The sequence below is a fragment of the Rosa rugosa genome, chromosome 3 (assembly GCF_958449725.1).
Source record: "Rosa rugosa chromosome 3, drRosRugo1.1, whole genome shotgun sequence".
Classification (NCBI taxonomy): Eukaryota; Viridiplantae; Streptophyta; class Magnoliopsida; order Rosales; family Rosaceae; genus Rosa; species Rosa rugosa.
In genome coordinates this window covers 10544593-10569298 of record NC_084822.1, presented here as the reverse complement: position 1 = coordinate 10569298, position 24706 = coordinate 10544593, and the positions used below count along the sequence as shown (strand labels likewise).

Here is a 24706-nt window from a genome sequence, read left to right as displayed (position 1 = left end):
AATTAATAACACGAGCACGTTAATCGTATAGAATAATGACATACATAAGATTTTGTAATAACAAGACTTCAATGCATTAATTTTTAAATCTTGATGAGCTTAGCTCGTAAGTATATATGGCTCGGCCTAAGCTACTTGAAGTTACAAAATTACTCTCTTTCTTCAAAAGGATAAACTTAACCTTCTCCCTTTTCTTCTTTAGTCTCGCTCATTCGGGCAGCGGTATTTCCTTACATCGTCGAATGGCCCACTGTCACGCCCCGAATTTTGAATAACAAATTCAAATCCGAAACATGAATTAAACAACTTAAACAAATAAACGTTCTGAATTTTTTTTTTCTCAGAAACAACCTCGCCACTCACGCTCAAATTCAAAACTCGAAGACCTCGAGTTAATTATTACAACTCACTCGTACAAAGTAAATTGTAAAGCTCTAATGAGCATAACAAACCTCACAACTGAAAATCAGAGTATTACAAAGCAGCTACTCTACACGGTTCGATCACCTTCCTGAATTCTCCAGTCCTGTAGGATTATCCGCTACACCGTTTGAATAGTGTACCGGGATTGCAACAACACAAAACCCGGTAAGCTTTTGACAGCCAGTATGAGTAAAAGAAAGAATGGTTGATTTATTATAACACAGTACTTTTAACTCAAGTAACAACCAACAATTTCAACATCCACAAAGAAAACCACAATCTCGATAATCGATCACCAAAATCATTAACTCCAAATCATTTGAAATCACACACAAAGAAATCAAATGAATCACTCATCTCTACTCTTAACAATCCTTTATCCCCACAATACGGAATAATATTTCTCAACTTTCTACAAGTCTCATCCATCACTGCACTTCCCAATTAAACTAATAAGAACATTAATCATGCATAGAAAATTAATTCAGGAAATAACCAACACGCATAAAATCAGAAGTCATAGTAATCCCTGCATATAATTTAGTTCAGGAGATTACATTAAAATCAAACAATAAAATGAAAACGAGAAATAAACGGGAAATCGAACCATAGAAATGATCAAGGAAATAAATAGAGATAATAAACAATATAACCGAAAAAGAAGAAAAGAGAAAAAGAATAGAAATTTAAACAAAAGAATTAACAAGGAAATTAATTAAAAACATCATCAACTCACACTAATAAATCCATCCAAAACTCAACACCTTTTACCAAAAGGACTCTTACAAGTCACATCGTGACAAAATCATAGGAAATGTTAACCTAACAAATCATTATGAAAATCCGGTCCAACCTGGACACGTTGGCAGACAGACTAGAGCTCTAACTGATCGAAATCACTAACCGGGCCAAAGGCGTAATTACGATATATTGCCTGAGGATGCAACCTGCAAACCCCGGATCTTTAGGCCAACCTGACCCTTAGATCAAAACATTTAAGCGAGTCGCACTGGACCCAAAATGTTAAAACAAATCAAACGGAGAAATCACAACCTGTGACTCTCAAATCCTCAGACCACCGGTCGTCAGATTAAAACATTTAAAATGGTCATACCGGACCTGAAATGTTTCCCAACCCAAAAGGAGAAATCACAACCTGCAACTCCCCAAATCCTCAAACACTTTTCAAAACAATAGAAATACCATTTCCCACGACATATTGTTTCCCGAAAAGTCATACCCAAAAACAATATATGAACTCACTCACAAATATTGTTTGCATCACAACAATTCTACCAATACATATATGTTTCCGACATATGTAAATATTCAATTCAATAATCCACATACCACAATGCCACACCATCCATATATATATTCCACATAAATATATATATACGTAATTATCCGCTCATGGATAATCACTAATACCAACTATAGTCCACACAATAAAATCGTGATCATTTTTATAGTTTAAATACATTTTACTTACCTATGGACCGTAGTTGATCAAGCCCATATGATTTAAAACAAATATTTATTTCATAAATATTTTCACACAATTACGACAAAATAAAGTAATTAAATTTATTCGGTTCGTAATATGAACCACGTGAGGTTTACTCACCTCTGATCCAGCTGCGTCTTCTTAACAGCTCAATTAACAATCTCACGAATCGTCCGCCAAATAAATCCATCGATCACCTAATCCAATAATGATCTTAACTTAGCCAACAACTCAAAAGCACACATATACGGGAATCTGACGGTCGGATTCTAACTTATATAAAAATCCGACGGATGGATTCTCACAAATCGCCTCCCGAATCACCATTTCTCAATTATACGAAGATCCAACGGTCGGATCTTCGTCCGTGACCACACAAAGTCATCGGGACAGTCATACGATCAACATATCAAATCTACAATTCCATCAGACGGTCTGATCTTCACAGATCACAAATCGAACGATCGAAATCGATCGAAACTTAAAAATTCATAACTTAATCATACGATATCCAAAAATTACGTGTAATATACCAAAATGATCGTATTGAAATATAGAATCTGAAAATGTACAGAAACCATATTTTTGATCCCCGGAGGTGGCCGGAAAGGGCCGCCGGAGTTAGTGGCAGAGCCGCCGCCGACCACCGCCAATGGTGTCGGAGCCGGGCTGCTCTTCTTCCTCTCATCATGCTTAACAATTTTCATAACTACCATGTAAGCTGAAAATGACCGGAAGTGGTTGAAATTACCTAAAACAGTCGAGGTGGCCGGAATTTTTCCAGAAACCGGCGAGAATTTGCAGAAACTGGCGAAGCTCCGATCAACGTAAAAATGTCCTCCTTTCGCTTCGATTCCTTCAGGAGACTTGTTCAGAACTTAAAGACGAACTCACTGGTTCAAGAATCACTCAAAACGAAGCTCTACAGCTCGAGATATCTTGATCGAAAGCGTCGGTGGCCGGAAAATTTCCAGAATCCGGCGAGCTTGAATTCCGACGTAAAAACTTCAATTTCTCGCTTCGATCCCTTCATGAAAGTTGTTCAGAACTTTAATCTGAGTTCACCAGCTCAATAATCACAAGACATGATGGTCTGTAGCTCGAGATATACGGATCAAAAGGTGATTTTCGATCTAAATCGAGGCGAGCTCCGACGAACGTGAAAACGTTCACCCCAAGTGCGATCCTTCTCGGAGGATGATCAGAAGGTTGAGGCGAGTTCAACAAGCCAAGAATCTTGAAGATTGGTGGGCGGAAACTCGAGATATCGGCGTTGACTCAAAATCGACATCAAACCGGGTCGAGCTCCCCGCCGCTTGTACAGGCCGCGCCGCCATGCAAGGCTGCCACAGATGGCTTCAGAGGAGTGAGGCGAAGCTGCTGGACGTGGTTTCTCGTCCAGAGATGGCCGGAAGAGGAAGATAGACGCCGGCGAAGGGAAGAGGCCGACGCGGCTCGAGAGAGAGAAAAAGAGAACTGAGTTTCCAAAATGGAAAAAGAAAATATATTTTTTTTTGGAATTTCCGAAAATGGAAACTTTATACAAAACTGGAAACTTTTTCGAAAAATTATAATTAATTCATACGAACTCCGAATATTGCGTTCCACATATGCACGAGATCGTATCGCCGAGCTCTACAACTTTCACGAAGGAAGTTTTCCCAAATTTTGAACGTATAAAAAGTCAACTTTCGCGAGCCCCTAAATAACGTTCGTTTTTTCGAAAATTAATCATTCGAACTAATTCCACAACTTCTCCGAGCCTCGTACTCGCTCCCACTATCGTGAAATCATTTCTAAAAATCCACGGAATTTAATTTGGATTTTTCGGGGTATTACACCCACCATTCCTAGTTTCTTTTTCAATCTTTTCTTACTTTCATATCTTCAAAAAAAAAAAAAAAATCAGAGTTTTAGTCCATGGAGGTGTTCCACATTTTTTTTTATGACAGTATCGTTTGTCTTCGACGGACTTTTTGGGAAACTGACTTCTGATTCTTGAGGATGGGTAGATTCTCCAACAATTCAATGTCAGTCTTAACTAATTTTGGATCGTCACATGGACAATATGAGCTATAAGCTCTTATCTTCATACCACCTTTGTGAAAATTAGTAGCAGACATGCATTGTGTGATCAAGTGATATGCTTTGTCGACATATCAATCAATTGCAGTTCTTTTTAGCTATAAATTTACATATTCTGATATACGTGGGAGAAGAGTTATTTGACTGTACTACAGTTTTACATATAATGTATTTATTAATCAATGCAATTTCGAATGAGATATTGGAACAAACTATTAGTTTGAGCATACACGCTTTGTAATTTAATTAGATCTCATTTGATTACATGAGCACTACTTTTAGCTTGGAGATATAGTTATTCTATTCAAAAGGTTATGCAGTAGACTAACTCATAAGAGTCAGAATCTTATGGATTCTTTGAATGGATTTGGGCTCTGTTCATGTGTCTAGCTCTTCCAAAGTTTTTGGTTCCTAAACGACCAAATTTTGAGAATCTATTTCAGCTTTCAGGAATTAAAAGTTTGCTCATAAACTGTATTTCACCGTCACATATGAGAATCTTAAATCTTGATAAGCATGAATCAATACTCATGGAACTCAGGCCGAAAGATGAGTCACAAGACGCTGGTCGTCTTGCGTTAGGTAGCCACAAATATATGATACCAAAATGCAAGATCCCATTTTAATTATTAAATATTTGTAACTTTTGACTTCTTGTGGGCTGTTGAAGTTCTTAACCATAACTTGGAGAATTTCTCTTTTGTAAAATAGTTATCTTAGTAATTAATGTTATGCAATTGTCACACGTACAATACAATTGACTTAGATTTGCCTCGCACCATATTTATGAGTAATTAAATGTTATGTAATTGTTACGGGATGAAATCAGCTGTCTCCAATTACACTATCTCCATTCTGTCCACATGCATTCATTGATCTACAAAGAATAAAAAATGGAACAAAAGATCTTCTTAATCTTTGTGGACCAATGAATGCATGGGGACAGAATGAAGATAGTGTATTGGGGACAACTGATTTCATCCAAATTATTACACATACACCATTAAGGCATTAACTCAGTTGATAACTATATGTATATCGCATTTCATTTGACTCATTAAGAATTTCTCGCCCAATATCACCAAGTGAAACAAAGCCTATACTACATCTACTGATACATATGTAGTTATTAATTGAAACATTTCATCATAAGAGACTTCTTTATTTGTTGATCGATCTCATTGGTTAAGAAGATAAATTTTAACCCCAACTCTCAAGTTTCATCACGTGTCACTGTATATTTGTAAACTAATACTACAAGTACGTGGTTGAATGTGCCTTCAACTTAATTAGACTGCCTACATGTTTCTTCTTATTTCAAATACAGCATGCGATAGATATTGAACACAGAAATTTGAGGCATGCAAAATCTCATAGCAGTTCTGTGAGGATTAGTATGAGGCTGGCATATGCTCTGCGTGATTAATTGTGGGCATACAGTTTATAAGCAATCACAAGTCATAACAAATTCGATTTCAGCAATTTCAAAAGAAGGACTAATGATTTTTTATTAAAGCATTGTTTCAATTCCTTTCTTTTAGCTCTGGATTTGGTGTTGGAGTGAATTGGTGAGTAGTCTGCTAGGTATACTCATATTTACATCCTTAGTTTTATTAAATTAAATCAAATTAGATATTGGAAGAAACTAACTTTGAGTACCCAATCTAACTTCGAGTACCCACACATCTAAACGTGAGTAGTGGGGTACACTGTGTGGTAGCTCAAGGGTAGGGGGTGATTGGTTTTCCGTATTGGTGATCCTAGGGTTTGGGTCATTGTGAATCCGCGGACACAAAAGTATGATTGTGATTAGAGTTAGCCTGGGGTTAGAGTAAGGTGGTAGCATATGTGATGTCATGAAATCAGTAGATGGTGCAATTCGATACTTAGCTAGCTAAAACGTGACACTCCCTCTCACTTCAAACAATTTATGGATTGTCAAACTTCCTAGTACAATAGCCAATGCTAATAGCTTTGACATGCTCAACTTCGCTTGTCCCCTAGAAGTTATTTTACTTTTTTGTTGTAGTATAAAATTATGAATGATTGGTGTTTTTATAAATGATCAAATTGGTCATGCTTTCCAATAACATCATAATTGGCCTGATTAATTAGGCTTGAACTTGCTTCCTTAATAAAGATGCATGTATTACCAAATTATGATATTTGCATATGAATCAATAAATCTAATAAAGATGTGTTTTATAAAAATACAACCTTTGATATACTTTTTCATAGCTAGCCGTTAAAATAAATTATTGTATAATCTTAGACCACCACATAAATGTGGCTAGACTAATATGATTGGTCGGCATGACAAGTAGTTGTTGTTGATTACTCCATTAAACTAAGCTACAATGTGTATGTGGGTCATGGCCGCAGGGGTAAAGGTATGGTACATTAACATCACTCATACATATCTTATTTTATTTATTATTTATTATTTTGAGGACTTATGTGGTAAATAAGAAAAAGTATGTGTTAAGGAAAATAAGATCCTCGCCTCCTCGGTAGTAATTAAGTTCTGAAAGTGATAATTGTATGTATGTATTGCAGAATTTTCCATGACGGCATAGCTTTTTTTTTTTCCTTGGTTTTGTTAGAATTTTGTTTTTCAGTTATTGATTAATTTAAATAAGTATTATTTTGAGCCAAGGTTTTGGTGTTTGTTGTTTAGACGGTTTTCTAGTGGAGATTGAGGTCTTGGTTTCAGTCCTGGTCGTGGAATTATTGTTGTGCCATAGATATGGTATTGTTCATGAGAACCAATTGTATCATCATCGATATATTGATATATTTTTGTTGTCTATGTGTTGATGAGGGGTCCCTATATGCAATTTGGTACTTTTGGGATATCTTCTTGTTCTTACTTTTGGTCTTATTGTATGGTACATTACTATTGATAAAAATCTGCTCAATCTAAATCTCTCGTTTCCATTATTATTTGTTTCGGCTATATGCACTCAATTTAATCCCATGGTATAAACTATAAACAAAACAATAAGACAATATCAAAAAACACACTTTGCCTTGCATAACATTCTCATTAGCAATTAAGTAATTAGTTTCTGTATAACAAGTTAGTGGTCTATATGTATTTCATGTGTGTTTAGTTTGTTGAGTTTGAAGTATGGGGTGATATTTTGAGAAAATTAAAGGAGATACATTGACATGAAGACCTTCCCGGCCAAACCAAACTAGTACTGATCTAGGGCTCATAAATCCCACTCTGTTGTCTCTCCACGCTATGATACAATCGCTCCATTCCTGTCAATCAACTCTTTTAGTTCCATTACAGCAACTACAATTTTTAAATTACATCTTAATTAGCCGGAGTTTTGATCTGCTCTCTTCCTGATTTTTCAACCTGCAATGTTGTTTATAAGTGTTACCTTAATATGTGTCCACAAAGTCACAAATTAATGAAATGCAAACTAGAAATTAAGGTTGTTGTTTCTTACTGATCTGTATTTTCTTCGTTTGTCGCGTGTCAGGCACATTGCCCTTAAGTTTGTTATTCTGAAGATATCTGTAAACCAAAAGCATGTTACCACAAAACATTAAAACAAACATGTGACTGATCTATTAATTGTTTTTCAAATACTCACATCTCACGTAGTTTCGGAAGTTTGCCTAATGATTCAGGGATTTGTCCTTCAAGCTGGTTGTTCTCCAGATGCCTTTACCAGGATAACAGAGAACAGAATCAAAGCATTGCAGAAGACATATGCATGGATTGATAATTAAGTATGGGAAGTCATAAAAAATGAATACTTATAAGACTAGCTATATCTTACAAAGTTTCCAACTCCTTTAATGAGCCCATGTCTGGGATCTCGCCTTTAAGTTTGTTATCGCCAAGCCAACTGCAAGGAAATAATGCCATCAAAGGCACCATTTAAAAGGTGGTTTGATGAGAGAAGCCCATGAAAGCTGGTAACATAATTAACAATTGCATGATTACTTACATATGGTGTAGGGCAGTTAAGTTTGCTATGTTTGGTGATAGTGACCCAGATAGCCCAACGCTAGTTAAATTCCTTCACATGACAGGACAAACATATTGACTGCAGATCAATATTAAATCCTCTAGGGTAAAATTATCTACGAATTGAATCATCTTATAAGTACGATATACAAATATATATGCCACGTTAAAAGAAGTTAGTCTGTAAAACATCTTTGTGAACTTACAAAGATATCACTCGAGAAGAATTTCCATGAGAACATGTAACACCAGTCCAAGAATTGGCTTCAGGCAAACAAGGATCGCCACTCCAATCGGAAGGTGGGTTGTCAAAACTCCTTTTCACCTCATGCATTGCCTCGACTAAAGTAAAATCAAACAAGAAATTACAATCTTGTTTAAAACCAGAGAGAGAAGATGTGTTTGATAAACAATAACCATGAGATTAAATAGGCCATGTACCATCTCTGTGGAGCGTCGCTAATCCAAGAGGAAAAATCTGCATTATCTCACCAGCAGTGATGACCGGCCCAACAAGCATGCCCACAGCAGGGGCTAGGACAATCTGAGTCTTTCCAGACAGAGGCCACTGTGCTGCATAAACTGTTAAACCCTTGGTGGTGACATTGAGATTGCCAGAGAAGGGCTTGCCATTCACTGAAACATTGAAGACTCTCCAACTAAAAGGGCTTGGGTTCCGGTTGTCCTGGAAATACAATGCAATGTAGTAAGCTGCGTTGGGGACTGACACAGGTGGCCACTGGAGCTGAAGTTCCTTCCCTCGGCTTGTTGTGATAGAATTCTCGAATAATTTTGCTGGTGGGACATTCCAGAAATCAGAGGGAGTGACATCGGCCTTGTTAGTGGACACAGGGTTCTTGTCCTTGAATGGTTGCCATAACCGGTTGAATTTGTCATCTGGAAAGCTAAGTTCAAATTTACACGTACATTCACCATCAGATCATATATAGTGCTTCATAATTTATAATTGCAGCTGATTCCTAATGGTGAAATTAACTTATGACATAGATTTGACACAAAAAACAAGCCCAAATTCAAGGATGAAATTAACTTATATTTCCTTCTGGTTTATCTCCACAGATATTTCATCTCCAGCATTATATAACTCAAGATTCGTTTTCACTCGTGCACAAAGAAAGAAACTTTTTGCGGCCAACTTTGCTATGACATTTCTACAAAGGTGGATCAACGACAAATACAATTAATGTAGTATTACGACAACATAAATGACTTTCAAATGACCCTCTCACGTAACCTAAGGTTGATATTTGCTAGTATAAAAAGAGAAACTTTTTATGGGCAACATTGTGACTACATTTCTTACCAAGATGGATCAACAGATGTGACAGATGTAGTAGTACGTACTTCTATTAAAAAACCATTGCACTCAAAATCTTAAGTCGTTATAAAGCCAACACCTTTATTTAAAATCACACTCTCATGTATCATGGAGTTGCAAACAAATACTGAGGAAAATATGGAAGTGCAGATCCACACTACAACTCATATCAACAGTGGGAGATGAGAATTAGAGGTTTGAACCTCACAAACTATAGCTCTTTGCCAAATTAGATAATTCCTATAACCTCATCAAACAAACATATATCAAGCTAACAACTGGTACCAAGATAATTACAATAAAATCATCTGGATCATATTGTAGAGTACCTATCTAATAGAGGTAGAACTCAGTTCTATAGATTAGTCCTGCCTCATTAGTTATGTATACACAGGATACCAATGGTATTAGATGTACTTTAACATGTCATCTAGTACAACAATATCAAATTATTAAAAATTCAGTGCGTAATAAAGGAGGAGTGGAGTTCGTACCCAATTACGTCACCATTAGTAGGAGTTCCGAAGTTTCCCCTTGCCACAGTACTAAGTCCATACTTGTTAAAATCGGTGGAGTTATACACCGAGTCATCCAAGTACTCCAGCTCAAGAGCTGAGATGAAGGGACTAGAATCAGTCCCCGTCATGTTATTCCTAGCAAGACACACACTTAGTTCCTTCCCCTTTGCCGACACCACTATCTCATAATACGAGCTAAGTCCATTGGCAAAGTCCTCTGTTGTGTTAACTACACTCCACTTAGTCCCATCCACAATTTGGTCAAACACCGGTGGCTCCTTCCCACCATCAAAACCACCATAATAGTAAGTCGTCCTCACAAGGTACTTTCCATCTTTGATCACTGGAATTTCATAACAATATTTTCGCGCAGACTTGTCTGGAAAATAGCGCAATGTAGTGAGTATGGGAACCAAGTCTTTCTGCTTGATGTTGCTCGTTTTTCCAACTGATATGTAACCTTCATCTGTGACATACTTCAGGCTACCTATGATCACATCATTATTGGATGAGGCCCCAGCGCCACAGTTTAGGAGGTAACCTGCAGTTTTGGTAATGCTTTAGAGAACACAAACATAAATTTTCATATGACATTGAGGTAAATTCTTGATGTGGTTAGCTCAATTTTCAAGAGATACTGAGAAAAAGAGTTATTTGGTCCCTTCCAATTTAACCAAGAAAATTTCCAGATGCATTAGAGAGACATCAATTTGCAAGGACCATTATATTCGATTACAGCTAAAACAAAATGAGAAACGGACCAAGAAAAAAGAACAGAACTTTAGCCCTTAGAAAAACAATTTCCGAAAATTGGGATCAAACCTGAAAATTTGGTTTATCATGTAAACTTGCTGATATGAAATATAAAGACCCAAACCCTAATCTGAAAATCAATCATGTCTAAATTGTCCCATAAACAAACAAGGGAAAACCCCATTAAGAAACCCCAACAGAGAAAATTAACAAAATGGGTTTAACAATCATCTTAGCAATCAACTAGAGGATAATGTTGGATTGTTTTGGGTGAAAATGCTTATATTAAAAAAATCCCAATAGCAAAATGAACAAAATGTGGTTTAATAATTATGTGTACAGACCTCTAGGGTTACTTTGAGAGTTGGCTTGGAGAGGAATGGTGACCATCCATAGGAGTAAGAGGCAGAGGGACATGTTTGTCCTGGGAAGGCACAAAAGCTTTGCCCAGAAAAAAAAAGCCAAAACATGCAAAACCATGGGAATTTTTAGTTTTCTTGAGAAATACAGGAATACGCGCCAAAGTGGAGGCTCTGCTTGAAGATAGACAGACTACCCAAGCACAGGTTTGACCAAGTCAATATTATTTAATTTTTTGTACCATCTACCCACAAATCTTTTATTAGTATTAGACTACACCTTACAGTTAATTATACGAATAATTTTTAATACTTTTTATTATGAAAATACAATATTGTAATTTAAAGACCTAAAAAATTTATTTTGCACCCAACATTGGGTAATCTGCAAGGTCTCACAAAGCTAAAGTTGTTTTTGATTGTAGATCACCGTGGAGTCGATCTTACCGGAAGATATTGACGCTCTCCCACATTTACAAAGACCCTTTAAGGTTCCATGTCCCGAAAATAACTTACTAATACTTTCTAGAACAAATGTATGATCAATCAAGCGCCTGTAGCTCAGTGGATAGAGCGTCTGTTTCCTAAGCAGAAAGTCGTAGGTTCGACCCCTACCTGGCGCGATATCAAATTTTTTTTTGTTCTCTATTTCTTTCACTTTTGGCCTTCCCAAAACGATGTCGTTTCTGGCAGAAGAAATTGGGATGTGCTTGGGTCACTGAACTAAAGAGCATCAATCATCCTCATCATAAACTCGATACAGCAGCAGCAGCGTCGTCTCCAGATTCTAAAAGGTAAAAGAAAACTCTTGCCAACTCTTTTACAGAAATATTTGGTCTGATTAAAGATTTGATTTTTTATAAAACATCAATTCTGATTCTAAAAGGGATTGGGTGGGGAATTTGCGATAGATTTTAATTAAGGAGTTGTGGAAAAGCTATTAAATTTCTGGGTCCAGCTTCAAAGTTTTAGATAGGAATCCTATACCTCCGTCTCATTCTTTCCCACCTTCAACGAGAAGAGCCGCCTCATTCTTGCCTATACCTCCGTCTCATTCTTCTGGGTTTTCCCTTCTTTCTGGGCTTAAGGGTTCTTCTTCACTTGAACTGGTTTAGAGTATCTTCTTCACTTGAATGCATGGATGTTTTGGATTCTGAGAAATCGAGGAGTAAAGAAGTTAATCTGGGCTTAAGGGTTTAGAGATCTGTTCGTGTTTTTTGTCTGATATTTTGTGTTTCTCGGATCAGTGTATCAATCGAATGGAGCTGTGACTCACAGCCTGTGAGTTCGTGGTTGGGGAGGAAAAAGAATCGGGGACTGATAGTTTCGGCTTCTGAGGAGCAGAGCTCAAGCCCCAATTTGCAGAAGAGAAGGTTCATAATTGTTTCTTCTATTCTACTCCAATACCCAATTTGCTAGCTTTTGCCTGTTGCTTTTTATGGGTTGTTTTCTTCAACAAGTATTAGTTTTGGTGAATTATGTTGGGTATTTATGGGATTCAGGTTTTGGTTATGTTTGATTTTTATTGGGTTTTGATGCTGTTCTTGAAATCTCATGTTTGGTTGCTGGGAAATTGAAGCAGGACAAAAAAAAATGCGGGGCGGGGGGGGGGGGGGGGGGGGGGGGGAACCCGTTACCCGCGGGGGTGGGGGCGGGGTATCCCCATTTGAAAATATCCCCAGATGGGGGTGGGGGGCGCGGGGGAAACTTGAGGCGGGGGCGGGGGAATCCCCCATTTGCTCATTCCTAGATAGGATTCAATTTTCATTCTACTAGCTTAGTTGCAAGTGTTCTTCTTCTACTTGTTATTGGCATTATGCTCTAGAAATGCAAACCTGGAAGTGACTTCGTGTTCTTCTACTTGTTCTTGGCATAATTACCATGCAATTGATTGTAACTATTGAATACGTTTAAGCCTTTCTGTTTTCTCTGATAAACTATTAGCCTTCTTACTTTCACCATTGGATTACTAATTGGCAAAGTATTGTTTGGGAGCTGTTTGATTCTGTATTCCAATTAAGAAATTGTGAGCTTCGATTCCGTTGTTTTGTTGCAGTGTACAAGGCTCACAACTTTGAAGGACTGACAATGAAGTTGTTTGAGGTCAATGGAAGCACCCTCTCTCTTGCTCTCTTCATTGAAGTAACCAATTCCAAGTACGTTTTCTCCCTCTGTTGAAGCCCAGTTTAATTGGGTGTTTCTTTCTCATGGAAAATTTCTGGAATACATCTTATGAATACATTGCTATCCTGTAGGACAATATTGGGGATTTTGTGCTCTTAGATATCGGTGCATAGATATGAACTTGTTCGTTTATATATGACAGTGAGAAAATTTGTTTCTTCTTTTCGGTAATCATCATGTATCTCTTTAATCGCAATATAGTTCTGATTGTAACCAGATTATCATTGCTTCTGAATGTAAGTTACGTCCCCAAAGGAACCAAATGAACAAATTTAGAGTTATCAACACTGAAACGGGGTATTAAGCTTAAGTAAAAGTAAGACTCATCAAAATAGAAGTAAGAATGATCACATCTATTTGAGTTATATTTGAATAAAACTCCCTGCCATGTATGCTGTGCGAGTAATTCTAAATGAGAGTATTGACTTAATTCTTCTCCCCTGAAACATTCACCTGCAATGAGTTCAGTGTCTTTGTTATTATATAATATATACGTTATGTGAGAACTAAAGTCCTTAGTAAACCCATTATCTTGCAGGGAACTGCTTGATTCTATGCAAGCTGCGACACTAGATCCAGAAGTTGCATTTCTGAATGCGTCACTTGTATAGTCCTATATGCTTTGACGAACTTGTATTTTTTTTGTTTCTCTCAAATTTGTGTTCTCTTTTCTGAGATGCTTGTTGCTGAGTTTCACTAATGCTACCTTCATTCACCATGGAAACAGATCCCAGATGTTTTTCCTTTGCTTGCAGCTGCACATAAGACACTCATATCCAAGTCCCGAGACTCACTGACAACACGCACTCTTCATTCTGAGCTTGTTTACAACTACTCAGGATCCAAGCATGTAATCAACTTCCAATGAACTATTATGGTCTATCATTTATTCCTTACTTTCCCGTTGCTGAAAATATCTAAACTTTAGCTTTGATCATGACTAGATCACAGAATCCTTGAAAAGATGTGGCATCTCCGAGAGTTCAACTTATGTGCTTGCCGCTTGTTTCAATGCTACTTCTGATGAGGTAAGATCCCTCTGTCTTGTAAGATGTAGCAGTTCAAACCTTGTATTGCTTCCGTAGAGCAGAAAATTGTCGGCCCTTCCGGTTTTGATAATTTCCTTGTTATAGTAGATAGAACAGAAAACAGTAGAGAAACTTGTCAATGGAAAAGAGATTGATTTGGAGGAGCTGGGAGGGAGAGCGGACCAAGCCCAGATACAGAAGGTATGTGTGCATCTTGTTCACTTTAGCTGCTACTTGTTTTCCTATGATGGTGGTTTTTCGAGTTAATGATTATCAACATTTGTGTTTTCAGCATTATAAGATAACTAGCCAGGAGTTAGGGATATCCTCACTTGCTGATGCTATTACATGTCGGATTGCTGCTCGTGATGCCTTGTGAGAAGAAAGAATTGTAACTTGTTTGATGTTCAGGGGATTGAGGGTACAATTAGGTGGCCAAGGGAACAGAAAAGTGGAGGATTTCACTGTTTTTGATTGGCAAATTGAACTGTCTGCTGGTGTTTAGAGTAATTTTCGGCAAAGCTGGAATTTTAAATTGCGAGGCTATAGCCTATAGACCCTGTAATGAAACTATGCAATATTACCTTAAATTGTGAGGCTGAGAAGAGTAATCCCACCTTATCATCAGTGAACTTTCTTAGCGATATTGTTAGAGACTTACATTTCCAATTCTCGCCGTGATTAGCTCAATTTTCAAGAGATAATTGAGAAAATGAGTTATATGATCCCTTCCAATTTAACCAAGAAAATTTCCGGATGCATTAGAGAGCCATCAATTTGCAAGGACCATATATATTCTATTACAGCTAAAACAAAATGAGAAGCAAAACAGGAAAAAAAGAACAAGACTAGCCATTAGAAAAGCAAGTTGGAAAAAAACCTGAAAATTTGGTTTAGTCATTAGCCACCAAAAAACTTTTACCTTAACCCTAGTAGTAGCCGTAGTGGCTCTAGGTAACCCTCATACTTTCCGTTGACAATATCGGCGTGACCTTTACTTTATCTTCCTTCATGGGTCTTCTTCTTCGGATCTTTCTCGCTTGGTTCTTTACCTGTAGGGGTGGACTTTGTGGGGCATATGTATGGGGTTGATTTATTTTACTTTAGCTTTATATTCTGCTTAGCAACTACGTTCGTGGGCCTAATTTTTTTATATAATTCATTATGTAACTAGATAATTAATGGACGAAAGCCAATTTGGAGCCGTCAAGAAAAAAAACCTAGAGAGAGCGAGCGAGAGCCTCCTACCCTGTCCGGCGGCGAGCCTCTTCGCCGTCGTCGGACGGGCTTTTGTCGATCCCATCTGGGATTAGAGTGAGTTGCGCCTCTGCCGGCGTTTCTCGTTTGGCTCGGGGAGTTTGCGGTGGAGGGAGATCCAGGCGGCAGTCGAGTTTTGGCTTGATCCTCGCTGGCTTGGTCGGCGGAGTGGTTTGGTTGCGAAAGTGTGGAGGCTGCTAGGTGGCGTCGTGGGCATGGCGGTGTGGCGTGGTCCGGATCGGCGGCAGTTTCATCCTCCTTCAGAGGTGTCCAATCTGGGGTGGTCGGTGGCGCGATCCGGGTTGGATCTCTGGATCCAATCTGGGAAGGGATCAGATCTGAGCAGGTTTGGATTTGCTATGGTCGTGGTGGCATGAACTGATATGGTCGTTATGGGTGGCGGATCTGGCAGGGCAAGGTAGTCGGTGGTCCGGCGGCAGTGGGGGGTATGGGCCAAGCTCGGCCGCTGGTGGAGCTTCTCCTACTTGGGCCTCGGCCTGTGGTGTTTGGTCAGGGGCTTGTTGCTGGGGCTAGATGGAGTTTGGGCCTGGGTCTGTGCTTGGGCTCGGTCCCAAAATGTGTTACTTTATGTTATTCGCATGTTAAGTTTAGGTTTTGGTTTCTTTGTTTTTTTTTTTCAGCAATAAGTTACTTTCAAGGTCTTGTTTTAAGTTAAGATGTTGGGTCGGGTGCACTGCAATTTTGGCTTAGACAATCTTCTATTCGGCGGTCTAGCGGTCGTTCCTGTTCTGGAGTTAGGTCAGCAGTGGTGGCGAAATTTTCTGGCGGTGGCATACTGGCATTGACAATCATCCTTGGCCTTCTAGTGGGATTGTTCCTGTCTGATCTTCGAGTCGGAGGTGATGGCGATTTGGAGCATTTGTGGATTGACGGTGTTGACATTAAGGTGGCCATGGTCTTGGGTTTACTTTAGTCTCAAGTCTGACGGTCCAGCATTTCTTTTGGTCGGCTTCGAAGTCACGACTAGTGTAGACTTGGTCGATCAAAGGCAGGTCAGGAGGACTCTGGGTGGCGCGTTAGTGTTGACAAAGTTGTGTATCAAGGATTCACTGCGCCTGCGTATCTTGTCTTTACCTTTTAATTGTAGTGCAAGTTAAGTCTGTAGTTGAGTCGGGGTCTTTTTGGCTCCATTAGTCAGTCATGTTGGAGTTCCAGTGTGAAGTCCAGTGGCCATTTCTGTGTATGAGATGATGCCAAAACTCATTGTATCCAGTTCATTTATTAATGAAGTTTCTTCTTGATAAAAAAAAAAAAAAACTATGTTCGTGGGCATAGTTTTGAAGTGTAATTATGCGCGGAGAACTTTCATTGAGGAGATTGAGCCACCCTATGATAGATTCCTTTGTAATGTTACTATCTCATTAGTAAGATTATCACTTCTACGAAAAAAAAAAATTTAGATATTATGGGGCAATTGTACACCAAAGGAACATGCAAAAGTTGAGGACAATTCTTACCCTAGAATAAAAAATTAAGGAAAAAAAAAAGAGTGTTCACAAAACTCGCATTTGGAAATACCGGAAAAATTATCTCTTCCAAATTTGGCATGCATTCTAACTGTTGTATGATTCACAACATTTGCACCTATTTGCCCTACATACGAGTTTATTAGGACTAGATTTAGTGACAAGTGATGAGTTCCTTTTGTTGTTCGGTACTATTTCTAGTTTTCTACATTACAATTTCAAGATACTCTAAAAGTTTGTAGAATAGGGTCATTATTTTATATATTATGTTTATAAGTTATTGGGGTGAATTAAATTAAGGGTTGACATATGTGAACTAAATTAAGGGTGGACATATGTGACAATTGCTGTTTTTTTTTTTTTTAGCAAATTGAATTGTCTGCTAGAACCTTAGACCAAATCTGTGCCTTTGTCCACTAATTTCCAGCTCAACAATCCTGACAGATTGGTATACTTGATTTATTGGGACTGGAGCTCAAACATGCAGCAGATCGAGAAATCGACAAATGCATTTGAATTTGAATGTTGGGTTTACTGTAAATCTCTGTAATCAATATGATCATATATTTCCTCAAGTGTTTGAAGTTTTAATATTTATCAAGAACTTGTATGAATTGACTCACCAAATCAATAAATCACAAAGAAATTGACGAATTAGTTTATTGATAGCCGTCGACCGTGGTTGATAAAGTTAGACATCATAAAAACATTCATAATGAATTAAAATTTTAAGGCATAAACTTTACGTGTGTCCGACTCTATTCTTGATTCTCCTTCTTCAAGGTCCTTCTTATAGGAGTAAAACATAAAATAATTGATTTACAAAGTTTTACCCTTTACCGCTAACCGAAACTGTAAGGCGCGGTGAGGCGGACGTCTCCATGACCCGAAAATAGCATTTTTCTTCGCCAAGAAGTTATGCCGTCGTTAAATCCAACCATTTCCGTTAGCCAACAAAAAGAATTCAAACGAAAGGGTTTTATCCTTTTGGCCAGGGAGGACGTCAAATCGACGCTACTCGCTTTCGAACTCGCCAACTCGTCTTAAACGCAGAAAGCAACGCACCTATATAAAAGAAGCCCCACCGAGTCATCAACCAACTTTTGAAACTTTAAAACTTCTCCCAGCAAATCCCACTCTCTACAATTCCGCTCTCCAAATCCTTCCCTTTCTAACTTTTCCAAATCCCCAAATTCCTGAGCTCTGATTCTCCGCCATGGGAACCTCCCAGAGCCGCGAGGACTACATCTCCGACTCCGACGACTACAAAGAGGAGGAGGAAGAAGAAGAACGATCCGACGATACAGAAGAGTACCAAGACGCTCGAGAGAAACAGCCCACCCCAATCGGCGATCTCGACGCCAAGCTTAAAGCCTTGAAGCTCAAGTACGGTACTCCTTCCTCTTCCTCCTCCTCCACCTCATCGCCCGCCGTCTCACATAACGCCGTCAAGCTCTACCTCCACATCGGCGGCAACGCTCCCAGCGCCAAGTGGATCGTCTCCAACAAGCTCACCTCCTTCTCCTTCGTCAAGACCTCCAACGTCGACGGCGACAGCGACGACGACGACGACTACGAGGGCTCGTCGGACGGTAAAGGACAGTGGATTCTCAAGGTTGGTGGCAAGGTCCGAGCTAGGGTTTCCACCGACATGCAATTGAAGATGTTCGGCGATCAGCGACGTGTGGATTTCGTGTCTAGAGGCGTCTGGGCCCTGAAATTCTTCACCGACGAGCAGTACCGGAGATTCGTCACCGAATTTCAGGACTGCTTTTTTGAGAACTTGCACGGGCTTAAGGCGACGGAGGAGAACAAGGTCAAGATTTACGGTAAGGAGTTTTTGGGGTGGGTGAAGCCGGAGGCGGCGGACGACTCGGCGTGGGAGTATGCCGACGATTATGACATGGCCGCCAGGAGCCCCAATTCGGTGACGCCGGTCCGCTCCAACCAGCAATTGATGGAGGAGTTTGAGGAGGCTGCGAATGGAGGTGTTCAGAGCTTGACGCTTGGTGCATTGGATAATAGTTTCTTGGTGAATGATTCTGGTGTTCAGGTGTATAGGAATTTCAGAGATGGGATTCATGGGAAGGGTGTGGTTGCGAAATTCGACAGTGGGGGTGGTTCGAAATCGACACCGAAGAAGGCTCTGCTTCTGAGGGGGGAGACTAATATGATGCTTATGAGTCCACTGAAGGAGGGAAAGCCTCAGGCAAATGGGCTTCAGCAGCTGGACATTGAGACTGGGAAGATTGTCACGGAATGGAAGTTTGAGAAGGATGGGACAGAGATTACAATGAGGGATATCACCAATGACACTAAGGAGTCGCAATTGGATCCTTCTGAGTCGACATTTCTGGGTTTGGATGATAACAGGCTTTGCCAGTGGGATATGCGTGAACGCAGAGGAATGGTTCAGAACATTGCTAGTTTGAATTCGCCGGTGCTGCAGTGGTCTCAGGGGCATCAGTTTTCTCGTGGGACCAATTTTCAGTGCTTTGCTACTACTGGAGATGGGTCTATTGTTGTTGGGTCTCTGGATGGGAAGATACGCTTGTATTCAAAGACCTCTATGAGGCAGGCAAAGACTGCTTTCCCAGGGCTGGGTTCCCCCATTACTCATGTTGATGTGACTTATGATGGGAAGTGGGTGTTGGGTACAACTGACACTTACTTGGTCCTTATATGCACTCTCTTCACTGACAAAGATGGAAAGACCAAGACTGGGTTTAGTGGTAGAATGGGAAACAAGATACCAGCTCCCAGGTTGTTGAAGCTGATCCCTCTGGACTCACATTTGGCTGGTGCAGACAATAAGTTTCATGGAGGCCACTTCTCATGGGTAAGGATACTTCCCTTAAAAAATTTATGCAGTAATTGAATTGTTGGATATGCATGCTTTAATGAGATTTTAGCAGTCTATGATATTGTTTGCTGTAGTTGGTAATTTGTTCAGTTTCATACTTCTTGGTTTCAACTGTCCATCTATATTAATGAGTCTTAAACGAGTTCTGTTTTCCTTAAGTTTCATATGTCTTGGTTAGATTAATGTCCATCCATAGCAATGAGTTTTGAAAGAGTCTTGCACCTTTCATGTTTGCTCAATTTCCATACAGCATCTTTCATATGCAACCTTTAGATTTTCTGAACTTCTTTATTTACTTTTTTTTTTTCCCGTGAGTTCATGATTTCTTGGTTTCGTTGTGGCTTGTTAGGTCCTATACTTATTTTCATTCTATAACCATGTATAAGCATAGATAATTCAACCATGTTTTAACTAGTGCTCTATATGTCAAAACCAAAGAGTATCATTTATTACCAATGTGTGAGGAGTTGATAAAATAGGCAACATGAAATAGTTCTTTGATCAAAAGTTTGATAGTGAAGACTTTGAATTTACTGTGCTGGAAAAGAACCCTGATTCATCTTGCTGGAAATTTTACTTTACCTAGTCATTTTGGAAGTTTTGTGCAACCAGCAGATGGATTGTTTTTTTTCTAGCTATGTATAATTTTGCTTCCCATACATTGCTTTATAGCCTTGTTTAATTGTGTCTTGCTTAGTCTCATATCGTGTGTGTCAATTCGTCAATATCCACTGCCCCATATGCTATGATATGGGCAATGGCTTATCTTGCAGTGCATCATACCATGAGAACAGTTGTTTTGGCTTTATAGGTTTTGCACTAGTATAGAGTTGCCCTGATTTTCTTATTCTTCAGTAGTAGTAAGACTTTTGAGTACAACTTTGTCTGATTAGAAATTGTCTTAAAATGTGAAGGTTTGTTGGCATGCTTTGTTGGCTTTAGAAAGTTTGTGTACTTGCATGGAATTGTACTTGATTTTGTGTTTCTATAGAAATTGCTCTGTTTTTCCCCTAGAAATAAACAGGTAGCAAACATTATGCCTTTGTTCATCCAGTGTTTTTCGAAAGTGTTTCCACATCAGCAGATCTGATATTTTAGTTTTTCATTGTTCATTTCATACCTGATTTTGGATTCGGGATACAGAAGACTTGCATTAGATTGTGTGTCCATCATCATAGTATAATTTGAGAAATTCCACGTGTTTGGGGTTTGAGATTTCTTTGCCTATTTAATAGGTTGATTTCTGAAAATATCTTTGTTCATGTCTGTTTACAGGTCACTGAAAGTGGTAAACAAGAGCGTCACCTTGTTGCAACAGTGGGAAAGTTCAGTGTGATATGGGATTTCCAGCAGGTGAAGAATAGTGCCCATGAATGTTACAGGAATCAGCAAGGCCTCAAGAGTTGTTACTGCTACAAGATCCTTTTGAAGGACGAGTCCATTGTGGAGAGCCGTTTCATGCACGATAAGTATGCTGTCAGTGACTCCCCTGAAGCTCCTCTGGTGGTGGCAACCCCGATGAAAGTCAGCTCGATCAGTCTCTCTGGCAAAAGATGATCTCTTTGTATATGTTAACATTTTCTGTTAGTGTTGTGCATACTAAATTGCTCTAGCTAGTGCTAAGTTTCTGCTGCTTTGTTACGGATCATTAGATTTGTTCTTGCCTCGTAGTTCTAAGCTTCTCTTTGTACCTATTTGAGTTTTTTATCAAGCGCTTTTTCACACTTACGAAATATGGTGTTTTATCGATGGTTCTATAAGTTTGTATAATTGAATATGATGAAATCTACAGTGATGATATTGAAATTGAATTTTGTTCTGGCATGTCGGAATAGGTGAAGGAAAGAAGGCTTACCCTTAATTACACTTTAACGTGAGTCTAAATCTCCCTAATGACTTGCATTTTACCAAAAAAAAACACATCCAAAGAGACATGAAAGAAAGTGCCCTAAATTATGTTCGAAAAACATGAGCTTTGCAATTCTCATCGCAACGCCTTGCAACAATCCAGAAAGATGATGGTTGATTTATATTGCTACTAACAATTCGTCTCAGGATTCTACGATCTTCTCTAAATCCTTATTTATTTGTTACCATATTTGGACTACCAGAAACAATCTTATTTTTAGAAATGTTCATAAAGAGGCTATTCAGGCTGCTTTTGCTGCTGCTAATATGTTCCTGGCTTATTCAAGAAACTCTGATGTTGTTAAGACTCATTCTCCTGATAGTCTGATACTAAAATTATTAAGTGGCTTCCTCCTCCCTCTAATTTTGTTAAACTCAACTTTGATGGTTCTGTTCGAATTAACAAACAAGGTGCTGGAGGTTTTATTATTCGAATGATCAGGGTATTCCTATCCTAGCCTCTTCTAAGAAGCTAGGTCATTCTAATGTCCTTGTAGCTGAAGCTTTGGCTCTAAGAGCAGGCCTACAGGCTGCTGTTCTTCATGGTATGTCAAACATTAAAGTTGAAGGCGACTCAAAGATCCTGATTGACTGTGTTAATAATAAGATCACCGTTCCTTGGAAGATTCATATGCTAGTCTTTGACATCAAACTGTTGGCTTCTCACTTCTCGGACATTGAATTCAAGCACGTTTGGCGTGAGGCGAACTTTGTTGCAAATGCTCTTGCTAATTTGGGTCACGACACCAACATAGCTTGCTGGAATCATAGCCTTCCTCTTTCTGTCCTTCATGCCTTTAATTTTGACTTTCATGGTTTAGGTTGCTCTAGGGGTTTTCCGTTGTAATTTTCTTTTCTTATCAAAAAAAATAATCCAGAAAGATGAAATTGTAAAACCATAATTACATGCTCACAACATATGCACAAAAGAGATTAAGGCTTACCTTCAGCAATCACTGGCATGGATTCCATCTTATGCAGCTGCTCAACTTGATCACTGAATATGGTCTTCTATTACTTACCAACTTGCTTCTCAATGGACAGAACTTATGCAATAGTCGTGGTAGTAATTAGGGACCAATTCATCTGTATATATATGAGACTTAAACCTCAAGAAGCTTCCCATTAAAGCATTCCTTGTCAGTTTAGGTTTCACTGTTAGATTCCTAATGTATCACAACTTGTAGCCTTTCTTGTAGACTAAGCAATGGATTACTATCCTTAATGAATTGATACACTGCTTCATTAAGTCACTAGTATTGATTTACTGTTTGTATCCATGTTAAACTAGGATTGATATTAAGCTAATCATCAATTACTTTATGATGATATGTGTTATGTCCATATTTGATCTTACAATCTCCCCCTTGGACTCACACATATCATGCTCGATGATTTGCACCAGAGAACATCAAAACCTACTTAACTTACTGAAGTGCGCGCCAGATAACAAACTCAAATCGAAAATCCATTCCAACATGGTCAGATCACAGTTACTTATGTAGAGCAAGAAACAGTATACATTTTAACAAAAATGCAGAGTTTCAAAACCACTAACACAAGCTTCTGCAATCCACATATGTTCAACCAGAAGTGATACAATATATGTTAATGTGTATCAACAAGTAAACATATATTAGGTCCTACTTTATGTTTCTAAAACCAGAAACTCAAGCAGATTCACTGAACACTGATGGCTTAAAAATATTGCTTGAACCTTAACATCATGCTATACATGATTTAAGCCATCTGATAGCAAGTATAACTTTAAACACAAAATCGATAATTTTCAGAACATTCAACAAAAACTGCAGCAATAACCAAAATATGAAAATACCTCAAAATTTATTAATAATAAAATCTGTCATTACAAATAAGTTGTGATAAATAAAGTCAAAAGATCACAACTAAAAATACAAGAACTCAAAAAACCTTAGAATTTTAAATGCTCCAACTGGATTAACCCTCTATTGAACCTAAGCATCTAGATTAGCTAAAACTCCAATGCTGGCTGTATGCTTCTGGAATGCTGCTACTGACAATGCCTTGGTGAAGGGGTCTGCTAGCTGTGAATTCGTGTCAATGCTCAAAACAGCTATCTCACCATGCTTAACCCTTTCTCTAACACTGTAATACTTTAAATCAATATGCTTAGAATTATTTGATCTTTTACAGAAAACTGCTGCTTCATTATCGCAATAAATCACAAGTGTGTCTGCCACAATGTGAGTTTCATTCCTGACATCGTTTCCTTTCCAGAAAGGTATAGCAATCACGATTCGGACACCGAATGCCAAATTTGCAGCAAACCGGGTTTTCCTTTGGATTGATCTAACTGTTCTTCTATTCTTCTTGCCAGCTGTTCTACATCAAGGGCTTGCAGTCTTTCTCACGGAATGTCAGATACCTTTTCAGGATGTTGGGGAACTTTAAGTCGAGGTTTGCGTCATTATCACCCTCGCCAAGATTAAGTACAGGGAGAAAACACAATACATCTTCAAATTGCTTTGAAAGAAAGCTCATGCGGAAGGCGAAATTAGTGGGGAAGGAGTGAGATAATTTGACGGAGAATGTCTTCAGGTAAGTGAGTTCGTGTTGTCTTGACTAGGCCCAAAGTTATGGTGTTGTACATACATGTGCATTTGCAAGCATAATTAGCTATAATGAGCTACGCTCATGGTACCGCCAGAGGTACTGACTCCCGCCAAAGGAGTAGCCTACGAATACACAGCCAAGCGAGCTACCGCCTGAGCCTCGGATTGCCCCCAGATCACCGCCGACGCGCCACCATGCGCCGTGCCAAGATAGCATCAGAAGCTCCTGACGTTGGGAACTGAAGCACTTCAGTCCCACATCGAAAACAAGGAGAAGATCAGCCTTCTCCTCACCTATAAAAAGTTCTCTCTTCTCTCCTCATTAATTACGCATTTACTACTCATTTATTGTTATGTTGTCTATATGCATCGACTGACTTAGGCATTGGAGAAGTGAAGACCGTCCAACGCGG

The 24706-nt window shown here is 38.9% G+C and overlaps 3 protein-coding genes, 1 long non-coding RNA gene and 1 other non-coding gene across 7 annotated transcripts; 3 read left to right on the top strand and 2 right to left on the bottom strand.

The window, feature by feature from the left end:
• Positions 1-345: 345 nt before the first annotated feature.
• LOC133735667 (uncharacterized) lies at positions 346-2961 on the bottom strand. Its single transcript, XR_009859207.1, has 3 exons — positions 2682-2961; positions 2051-2127; positions 346-541 (listed from the first exon to the last, which is right to left on the bottom strand). It is a non-coding gene; the product is annotated as an uncharacterized LOC133735667 (long non-coding RNA).
• A 4084-nt stretch (positions 2962-7045) lies between these two features.
• On the bottom strand, positions 7046-11098 carry LOC133740074 (probable LRR receptor-like serine/threonine-protein kinase At1g67720). The gene is made up of 9 exons (XM_062167924.1): positions 10958-11098; positions 9837-10401; positions 8445-8908; positions 8210-8345; positions 7984-8055; positions 7813-7881; positions 7624-7695; positions 7477-7544; positions 7046-7382 (listed from the first exon to the last, which is right to left on the bottom strand). The coding sequence occupies exons 1-9, from the start codon at positions 11091-11093 to the stop codon at positions 7378-7380; spliced, it is 1587 nt and encodes a 528-aa protein (XP_062023908.1). The 5' UTR covers positions 11094-11098; the 3' UTR covers positions 7046-7377.
• Positions 11099-11522: 424 nt separating this feature from the next.
• On the top strand, positions 11523-11595 carry TRNAR-CCU (transfer RNA arginine (anticodon CCU)). Its single transcript has one exon. It is a non-coding gene; the product is annotated as a tRNA-Arg (tRNA).
• Positions 11596-11643: 48 nt separating this feature from the next.
• On the top strand, positions 11644-14811 carry LOC133740864 (uncharacterized). Of its 3 annotated transcripts, XM_062168798.1 has the most exons (8): positions 11644-11766; positions 12220-12345; positions 13029-13128; positions 13695-13761; positions 13884-14006; positions 14101-14184; positions 14293-14385; positions 14477-14811. In XM_062168798.1, exons 3-8 carry the CDS (start codon positions 13061-13063, stop codon positions 14561-14563), a joined length of 522 nt encoding a protein of 173 aa, XP_062024782.1. In that variant the 5' UTR covers positions 11644-11766; positions 12220-12345; positions 13029-13060; the 3' UTR covers positions 14564-14811. The 3 variants fall into 3 exon arrangements, with proteins under 3 accessions (XP_062024782.1, XP_062024783.1, XP_062024784.1); XM_062168799.1 differs by lacking the exon at positions 12220-12345 and having other exon boundaries at positions 11677-11766; XM_062168800.1 differs by lacking the exons at positions 11644-11766; positions 12220-12345; positions 13029-13128 and having other exon boundaries at positions 13696-13789.
• Positions 14812-18025: 3214 nt separating this feature from the next.
• LOC133735992 (protein CYPRO4) lies at positions 18026-21602 on the top strand. The gene is made up of 2 exons (XM_062163427.1): positions 18026-19767; positions 21067-21602. The coding sequence occupies exons 1-2, from the start codon at positions 18145-18147 to the stop codon at positions 21346-21348; spliced, it is 1905 nt and encodes a 634-aa protein (XP_062019411.1). The 5' UTR covers positions 18026-18144; the 3' UTR covers positions 21349-21602.
• The last annotated feature ends 3104 nt before the right edge of the window (positions 21603-24706 follow it).

Coding starts and splice junctions, on each gene's coding strand:
- LOC133740864 (XM_062168798.1), top strand. CDS start 13,061: ATGAAGTTGTTTGAGGTCAATGGAAGCACCCTCTCTCTTGCTCTCTTC. Junction 13,762..13,883: donor CATTTCTGAATGCGTCACTT/GTATAGTCCTAT, acceptor CCATGGAAACAG/ATCCCAGATGTTTTTCCTTT. Junction 14,185..14,292: donor TCAATGCTACTTCTGATGAG/GTAAGATCCCTC, acceptor TTGTTATAGTAG/ATAGAACAGAAAACAGTAGA.
- LOC133735992 (XM_062163427.1), top strand. CDS start 18,145: ATGGGAACCTCCCAGAGCCGCGAGGACTACATCTCCGACTCCGACGAC. Junction 19,768..21,066: donor ATGGAGGCCACTTCTCATGG/GTAAGGATACTT, acceptor GTCTGTTTACAG/GTCACTGAAAGTGGTAAACA.
- LOC133740074 (XM_062167924.1), bottom strand. CDS start 11,093: ATGGTTTTGCATGTTTTGGCTTTTTTTTTCTGGGCAAAGCTTTTGTGC. Junction 7,882..7,983: donor TTAACTGCCCTACACCATAT/GTAAGTAATCAT, acceptor ATTTCCTTGCAG/TTGGCTTGGCGATAACAAAC. Junction 7,545..7,623: donor CTTCCGAAACTACGTGAGAT/GTGAGTATTTGA, acceptor TTTGGTTTACAG/ATATCTTCAGAATAACAAAC.